Source organism: Temnothorax curvispinosus, unplaced genomic scaffold, assembly GCF_003070985.1.
Source record: "Temnothorax curvispinosus isolate PA1 unplaced genomic scaffold, ASM307098v1 QBEX01017292.1, whole genome shotgun sequence".
Lineage (NCBI taxonomy): Eukaryota > Metazoa > Arthropoda > Insecta > Hymenoptera > Formicidae > Temnothorax > Temnothorax curvispinosus.
In genome coordinates, this window is record NW_020227072.1 from 1 (window position 1) to 9158 (window position 9158).

A 9158-nucleotide genomic window follows, 5' to 3' on the forward strand; every position below is an offset into this window, starting at 1 on the left:
CTGTCCACCTCGCCACGAATACAGTCACCGTTATCGAATAGCCTACAGGTTATGGGCCCAGGGCACGATTCCCCTGCGTGAAGAACGAAGCACGAAAATATTTAAAGTCGAACGTGTAACGTGAAGTGTGTGAGACGCCGGCGAAGGGCATCGGGAAGACAAAAGTATTTAGAAGAATCTAGAGGATTAGAGGGTAAGTAAATAATATTCCTCGTTGCTGACGAGCAAAACGAGAGAATTCTCAGCAAATAAGAACGTTCGTTCGATAAATGCTGTTAGAAGGAAATAGATGTTTTTGCCTTCTTCTTGAGAGATAGAAATAGAGGCAACAGTGACAATAAGAGAATTAGAGATAGATGTATAAAGAGATAGATGTGTGAGATATAAAGAGATAGATGTGTGAGATAGAAAGAGATAGATGTGTGAGATAGAAAGAGATAGATATATGCCGCTTGGTAACAAGCTGGCGGGAAAAGCGATGTGCCTGTGCAAGTCCGATCGTGAACGGCGAGAGTCATTTTTTTGACGCGCGAAAGTCCGATCGTGAAAAGTGAGTCATTATTTTGGCGCGAGGGACGCGTTGCCGGGCACGCGCTGACGCATGATCGATTTGAAAAATATAGCATCGATGCGACGCCATAACACACATATATATATATATACAGGCATGTGTATGGAATAAATTTTCAAAATCGACATGTATCGGGTCGGTAATTGAGCATGACTAGCTGTGCGGTGTAGCTTGATTACTGTACAGGGAGGCCGCGTAAATTTGTATGGGCCCCGTGCGCGTGCGTGATCAACCCGAGCTCCCATAGATCTTTTCAGCAGTGCTGGAGATCGCAACGGACAGTGGTGTGCGCGTGCGGATAGCCCTGCAGAGGCGCGTGGTTTTCTCGCTTTGGGGTTATTGTGAATTGCAGTGCGTTCTATATAGCCTCATAAGCATTAAATTTTTATCGCTGAAAGAGATCTAGTGATAGAAATTGTAAATTATTATCGGTCAATATGAATGTTGGTTTATCTTGTCAAAAGAGGAATGCCAATGTTCAATTGATATTTGAATCCCGATTTAGATGGAAGAAGATAAGACGAAAAATCTTCCGATGGATGAGGAAGAAAACCAGGATTCACTGGTTGACTACGATAGTGACAGCAGCGTGGTCACAGTGGTAGAGAGAGAGAGAGGTAGTGATAAAACGATGAGTAAAGATGAAGAGATAGAGTAATTTAAAAATTTTGTTTAGAAGAAAAAGAGAACAAGAAGGAGACTGAAGCAAAGGGTGCAATCCCGAAACGTGGCAAACCAAAAATAATAGAAAACATAGATGTAAATAGAGAATGGGCTGAAAATCGTCCTGTACTACCTATAGGGACAAAGATGCTTTACGAGAAACAAGAAAAGATGGTTGAGAAAATGGACTCGGTAATGAAGATGTTGGATAAGGTTATGACCCAAGCAACCTTCCATGATGGAAAATATGGTAGAAGTCGACCGCGTAAATTTAGAGAAAGAGAAACTAAAGATTAGACGTTTAGAGGTAAATAAACAGAATACGCAAAGTAAAGTAAAAAACGGTATACAAACGGTTAAAGAATCAGAAGTAGAGCCTAAAAAGAAAAAGTTAGATGAAACAGTCTGTTCAGTCGAGAAAAATAGAAGTTTAGAGACAATTAAGAGTGCTTTAGAAGTAGAATTAAACAGTCAAAGGTTGCATATTAGAAGAGAATATAAGCTAACGCAAAAATCTAACTTTGATCTTTGGATGGATTATTTAAAATCCGAATTAATGAATAACGAGTTATTAGATGTAATAGATTCAAACATTGATAATCCAGAAAATCTTTCCGAATTAAAAGTTGCTAAGAGAAAAAGTCTAGTTAGAGATATAATAATCAATCATTTAGATGAAAATTATCATAAAAGGATTTTACATGAGAAAGATCCAAAAGAAATTTTGAAGAAATTAAGAAGTTATAAAAAGAGTGAAGTAAACGTTACTCATACATCGGTACAAACTAAACTCTATCAAATTAAAATGAGAAAAGACGAAAAAGTAAGTGATTTTTGCGAACGCTTTGATTCAATAATTAGAGAATATGAATGCGAAGATGCGGTACCTCTCACAGAACAAGAAATGAGATCTGCATTGTATCAAGCTGTGTCAATTAATGTGCCGGAACTGAGGAATGTAGATTTAATTAGAAGACAAACTAATCTTAAAGAAATGAATGTAGATGAAATAAAATCTTTCATGATGCAGTTAGAGGCAGAGACTAAGAGTGAAGTTAGAGAGAAGCTAGAGAAACCAGAGGTTAGAGTGCAGAGGGCTACCGCAGAAGAGCACAAAGAAGTAAAGTGCTACCGATGCAACAAATTGGGTCACATGGCGAAGGACTGCCCACTAGCGGGATCAGAGGCCTGGTTCTGTTATTACTGCCAGGAGATTAGAGGACACAAGGGTGATAGCTGTCCTAATGCCGGAGCCCAGACGAACAGATTTAGAGGAAAAAGGTATACAAATAAAACCGTTAATAAAATTATAAAGAAAAAGGGTAGATTTGCGCAAAGAGGAACAAAAAGAGTAGATAATAAAGGGAAAGTAACCAAAATACAACCAGCCAAGAAAACTATACCATCGCAAACAGCAATTGAAGGAAAACCAAAAGAAGGTAAATTATGCATGGCTAAAGTAATAGAAGATAGAGATAGTTCAAAAGAATTAGTCAATTTTATTGTAGATTCGGGTGCAACAGATCACATTGTGAATAAGAATATAATTTTATCAAACTTTGAAAAATGTAATAATAGAGTTATTAAATGCGCGAATAAGAATGAGCTTGCAGACATTTCAATAGATGGTAAAGGAGATCTTTTGTTGTTAACAAATGAGAAAGAAAAGAAAGTAATTAAATTAACAAATGTAATTGCAACGAAGGAAGTATCCGAAAATTTACTATCTTTAAGAAAGCTGGCTGATGCAGGGTTCAGTATTTATTTAGATGATAAAGTGTTTAAAGTTCACAATAAACTAACAAATAAAATTGTTTTTGAAGGAATTTATGAGAAACCAAATTGGATTATGCAATTTGAGGTTAAAAACAATAATATAGAGGACAATGAAAATGTAGAATGTGCTGTGTATAGATGTAGAGCAGAAATTGTTCCACATTGTGAGTCTCCTGAACAATCGCAAGCAAACATTCAGACCAGTGAATTATCAATTTCGGAGGGAGAATTAGACGAAAGAGACAATGTTGGCTCTGCGATTGGGAGGGAGAATGAAGGAGAGCTCACAAATGTGAACGAAAATATAGAATACAATAATGCTGAACTCGATCAAGTCATTAAGTTAGAAGATATACAAACATTAGAGAATATAGAAGAAATATGTGAAAGCTCAGTAATTGAAAAAGTAAAGAAATTAGAGAAAATAAATGAGGCGATGTTATGGCATGTTAGATTAGGTCATGCGTCGTTAAACTATTTAAGACAGCTACAAAAAGTAGAAAAGAGATTAGAGACAGTTAAGTTTGATAACTCCATATTAGAGTGTGAAGTCTGTATAATGGCAAAGATGGCAAAATTGCCGTTTAAAGAAAACAGAAATAGAGCACAGAGACCACTACAAGTGATACATACGGATATCATGGGTCCAATAAAACCTACATCTTATCCAGGACAAAAGAGGTTTATAATAACCTTTATAGACGATTATTCTAGATTAGCGAAAGCTTACTCCTTGAAGACGAAAGATGAATCGGGAGAAGTTCTAGAGAAATACCTAATATCCGCCAGAAATCTACTAGAAAAAGAAGAAAAGCTATGCTATGTGAAGTCAGATCAAGGCAAGGAATTTACGGGAGGTGCTTTTAAAGAAGTGTTAAAAAGAGAAAATATAGAAGCCATATATGCACCACCGTACACTCCGGAACATAATAGAGTTGCAGAAAGGTTTAACAGAACGATGCAAGAGAAAATAAGAACATATATGTTCGACTCGGGATTACCAAAGAGTATGTGGGAGTTGGCAGTTGACGCTGCTGTGCATGCGTACAACAGATCTCCACATAAGACTATAGAGTATGAGATCCCCTTGAAGAAGTTCTCATCAGAAACAAGTTGTCATTTCGAGCAAATAAAGAGATTTGGATGCATTGGATATGCAAGAGTACCAAAGCCTACGTCGAAATTTGACAAGAGAGCTATTAGAGGTGTGTTAGTAGGATATACTGACACTGGATATATACTCTGGCATCCAAGCACAAGAAAATTTATAGAGTCCCGACACATTAGATTTAATGAAAAGATAACATATAAAAATGTATATCAAAACAGTCAAATAGAAGAAGAAAAAGACTTAGATAAAAATTGGATGAAAGAATTTGTAGAGGATGAGGAAAAGGGAGAACAAAAACTAGAGATTCCTGAGAAAAGGAAAAGAGGTAGACCGAGAAAACAAACAACACAACTAGACGAACAGAAGCAGAAGGACGCACGAAAGGAAAGTGAAGCTCCAATGACTAGAAGTAAAACTAAAAGAAAACTAGAAGATAATGGAGACACTGATGTGCGGAGAAAAATAGAAGATGTTAGCTTTGCTAATTATATTAATGTGAAAAATATTCAACGGAATATAGAGAATGAAGATGAATTACATCAATGCCTTATGGCATCGTTAAATAGAGAGCCTGTTACTTATGAAGAAGCTATATCAAGTAACGAAAGAGAGAATTGGAAAATTGCAGTCAAAGAGGAACTTAAATCTATGTATGCTAATCAAGTGTGGGAACTTGTCGATAGACCATTAGAGAAATTAGATGGAAGACGACCTAATATAATAGATTCAAGATGGGTATTTAAGAGGAAATTAGAAGCAGATGGATCAACCAGATATAAAGCGAGACTGGTGATAAGAGGATGTAAAGACAAAAATGTGTATGATCTAAAAGAGACATATGCACCGGTTTCAAGATTGTCACTGGTTAGATCTATATTAGCAATAATAAATAAATATAATTTATACGCTAGTCAGCTAGATGTTAAGACTGCGTTTTTAAATGGAGTTCTAGAAGAAAAAGATGAAATATATATGGAAATTCCAGAAGGAGTAGAACTGGATGAAAACACCAAGAAGACTAAGGTGTGTAGATTGAATAGAGCTTTATACGGATTGAAGATAAGTCCGAAAAGATGGAATAAGAGATTTTCAGAAGAGGCTAAGAAACTTGGATTAGAGAACGACCTACGTGAGCCGTGCCTGTTCACGTGGAGGAAAGAAGGCAAAATAGTGATCGTATTACTTTATGTAGATGATATGTTGGTTGCAAGTAATGATCAGAAGAAATTAGAAGAAATCAAAAAGAAGTTGAGTGAAACATTTGAGACGAAGGATCTTGGGGAACCAAAGAACTTTCTGGGAATAACAATTAGAGCCCACGGAAGAAAACTGGCAAGATGTAAAAAGAGTCTTCAGATATCTTAGAGGAACTGCAAATAGAGGATTAATGTTTAAAGGTAAAACAGATGAGTTAGAGTCGCTGACAGACGCTAGTTTCAGAGATTGCATTGATTCTACATCCACTGGAGGATATATAATCAAAATATTTGGAGATGTGATAGCATGGAGAAGTCATAAACAGACATATGTCATACTCTCTGCCTGTCAAGCAGAGTATCTAGCAATGAGTGAGGCCTGTCAAGAAGTAATCTCATTAGACAAGTCGCTCAGATATGTTGTTGGAAAAACATTCTTGCCTGCAACAATCTGGTGTGATAACAGAGCAGCAGGAAACTGCACTAAGAAGGATGGAAGTCACAAACTTAAAATGTTTGATGATAACTTAGAGGAAATAAAGAAAAACTTAGAAGAAAGAGAAGAAACTGGAAACAGAAAACATATGGCTGACACTCATGGAGACTTTATCAAGCAGTGTGTTGATCAAGGGAAGGTGAAAGTCGAATGGATTGAGACCAAAGAGAACTTGGCAGACATTATGACAAAACCTTTACCTTTAGAAGCATTTGCATATCTAAGAGACAATATAATGAATATAGAGTTTGAACAGAATTAGAGATCTATTTTACTCGATAACTGATTTTTGATATGTTACAGATAAAGAAGAAAATTAGACGAACACGGATCGCTCGCACAAAGGGAGGGAGTATGAGAAGCCGGGCTTTGAACGAGCGACGTGCTCCCGCCCTTCTAGAGGGCAGCTCCCGAGTGGCGCGAGCCTCGGGGCGCCACGCTTACGTGCGGTCGTTGTGGGAGCTCACAAGAGCTCACGGTGTCATAGAATTCAGACGTGTATTGTACGAAGAGCAAATATATCATATAGAGAGTTATAGAAATACGTGTGTTTTCCTGTCCACCTCGCCACGAATACAGTCACCGTTATCGAATAGCCTACAAAAACATATATTATAATCTATTTTACAATGAATATATATACATATATATATATATATATATATATATATATATATATTGTAGCTACATTGTATTTTTAAGGACTGTGATTTTAATTCATTCAGTTATGTGATAATATTTAATTCATTTACTCGATTATATAGCTCTACTAAGTAGTTAAGTTTTCGCAAACATTTGGAGGGAAAATAAAAATACATGAATAGTTTAATGACTTGAATATAATAATTACAATATGAAAATACAAAACCATACTTTAATTCATTCCGATACAGAAACAGTATTAAAATATTAATCTATGATCAGATCCTCTAACAGAAATCTATTTACAAATATTAGATGTATCATCTTTTGTCATTTCTTGAAGATAACTGAACAAAAATAAATATATACAATTATATCGATTATAATCACGTATTATTCATAGATTTGATACAAGTTGGATCCATGTATGTAATATTTTTGGGAAAATGGTCCATTATAATAAACTTTTTCTCAGTCGATCTGTTCAAGCAGTCAAGGAATCTGAACCAATAAATAACTAGTCCAGACCCGAATCTGTTCCAGTAGTTTCCAGTTTCGCATCGTTTTATATTCTTCATGTGTTTTTAATACATGAATTATTACTTATTTGAAAATTAATAATTAGTGGATAAGGAATAATCACATTGTCAGGTAAATTTTTTATTTTAAAAATAATTGATTTAATATAAATAATTTAATTATTGCAGATAAACATGATTTAAAAAACAGGTTAATATTATATATATGTAAATATACGATATATATGTGTATTTATATCTACCTAACATAGAGAATTTACAAGAATAACATTAAATATAATAAATAGGTATTTAATCAATAAATACATATTTAATAAATTTCAAAAATAGGAGACAATAGTTCTATATTATAACTATTATTACATTTAATGTTATAGCGATTCTCTATATAATACGAATATAAATTGCGACGACGACGACGATGTCCTCACGGTCTCGCCGGCCGTGGAGGAGCGCGCCGTCGCTTTCTTCACTATCGATCTCTTTATTGATTCGCGATATTTATCTCCGAAACCCCGATGGTAGCTCGACTGAGTATTTTTACGATGTTATGTTGGGCGCCAGGTGCGATTCCACGCACCACGATTCACGAGATCGCAGTATTTCTCAGGCGTGGGCTTCTTTGATCAACCGCGGGTGGAATAGGAGAGGGAGCGTAGCGCAATCATCACACTCAAATAACATAAAACAAAGTTATATTTCGGTTAAGGCAGATAACATGTGGACGATAACGTGTTCCACGGCGAACAAGCAGAATTCGAGTACACGCCACGTGTCACCCCACGAGCGCGATACTCATTCCGTCGCTGAACTGCACGGCAATCCCGATCGAATTCGTACAAGAGTATTCCCCGACATAAGTTGCAGCGAATTCTACCCGGACGGTCAAACGCGAAATACTCGAAACGTCTACGTCTAACACTTAAACAATTAACGCAACTTCCTTACGGTATACCGCGACAACGCTGGGGATCTTCTTTCCCCTCGAAACGCACGAATGGCCTCACCCGTAAACTCGACACAACCGTGGGCCATTAATCCCGATGAACCGCACGTATAGCTAATTACAATGGCAGCAACTTAACCGGCAACGATAACTACGAGGCTCTCTCACGCGCGAGAGCCACTTCTCCAAAACTACGGCACGGTTAAGCCAACGGCGATCACGAAATTCCACGCGACGAAATCACTCGCAACGAAAGTACGCGAAACGAAATTACTCACAACGAAAATATACGCAACGGAAGTACACGAAACGATATCACACGCGACGAAATTACAAGTACGCTGACTGTCGGCGGCCGTACGTTTCATCCCCGAGACGGGCACTCGCGATCACTTCGTCGCACGGGCCCTCCCGCGGTATATCACTCGATATTCTTTAATTACGGCTGATTCCATACATTACCGCGGCACAACGCGACTCCCGGGAGGGCCTAGATATTCTCGCGATCTTACTTCGAGGAAGGCAGAGTAGTGGCCTTACAAATTTCGTCGATTCCGGCAGCTCGTCGCTCGGCTTCCAGGGCTCGTAGTTGCCGGGATGGCGGCTCGCACGACAGTGGCGTTTCCTTGGTCCGGCGGGACCACGCAGGGCCCGCGCGCGCCCGCGCGCGCCGGTTTCCCTAGCCCGGTCGGTGCTGCGCCCTGGCCTGCCAGCGATCCCTCTAGGCGATCGCCGCGCCTCACTAGAGCGCCCCTCGTCACTGCGCCCATCCGCCGGCGGTAGTTTCAAGTCCGCCTATCTGAGACCGGCTGTCCAGGCCGCGTCTCATCGTCCGGTTCCTCGACGGCCAGGCTGGACGGGCCATGGCTCGTCGACCGGGGGCGGCTCACAGCGGTGGTTGCCCCGTTCCTCACCGGGGACCTTCGTCGGGGCGTCCCCCTCTCCGCGTCCTCCGTATTCGGGCTGCAGTGCTCTCGGGCCTCCTGTGACGCCTTGACTGGTCAGCTGATCTGCTGGCTATGGGCCCCAGCGTGACCCGCCCGCCGACCGTACGCCCTCGCAAGCTCCCGGTTGTCCGGCCGTAAGTCCCTCGACGCGGCATTAGCCGTTACAATTGTTGTGATCCTGGCCACCTGCTCCGCACTCCCTCGACCTGCAACGCTCGCAAAAAATCTTATTCCTAACCTCAAGGTTCGCTCTCCGCCCGCCTCGGGCGGA

At 39.4% G+C, this 9158-nt stretch overlaps 1 protein-coding gene across 3 annotated transcripts; it reads left to right on the forward strand.

The window, feature by feature from the left end:
• Nucleotides 1-35: 35 nt before the first annotated feature.
• LOC112467411 lies at nucleotides 36-6398 on the forward strand. 3 transcript variants are annotated; one of them, XM_025036014.1, is made up of 4 exons: nucleotides 36-193; nucleotides 1077-1188; nucleotides 1248-2515; nucleotides 6117-6398. In XM_025036014.1, exons 3-4 carry the CDS (start codon nucleotides 1470-1472, stop codon nucleotides 6118-6120), a joined length of 1050 nt encoding a protein of 349 aa, XP_024891782.1. In that variant the 5' UTR covers nucleotides 36-193; nucleotides 1077-1188; nucleotides 1248-1469; the 3' UTR covers nucleotides 6121-6398. The 3 variants fall into 3 exon arrangements, 2 of the variants coding, with proteins under 2 accessions (XP_024891782.1, XP_024891781.1); XM_025036013.1 differs by lacking the exon at nucleotides 36-193 and having other exon boundaries at nucleotides 664-1188; XR_003042249.1 differs by lacking the exons at nucleotides 36-193; nucleotides 1077-1188; nucleotides 1248-2515 and adding an exon at nucleotides 2525-2673.
• Nucleotides 6399-9158: the final 2760 nt, after the last annotated feature.

Coding starts and splice junctions, on each gene's coding strand:
- LOC112467411 (XM_025036014.1), top strand. CDS start 1,470: ATGATGGAAAATATGGTAGAAGTCGACCGCGTAAATTTAGAGAAAGAG.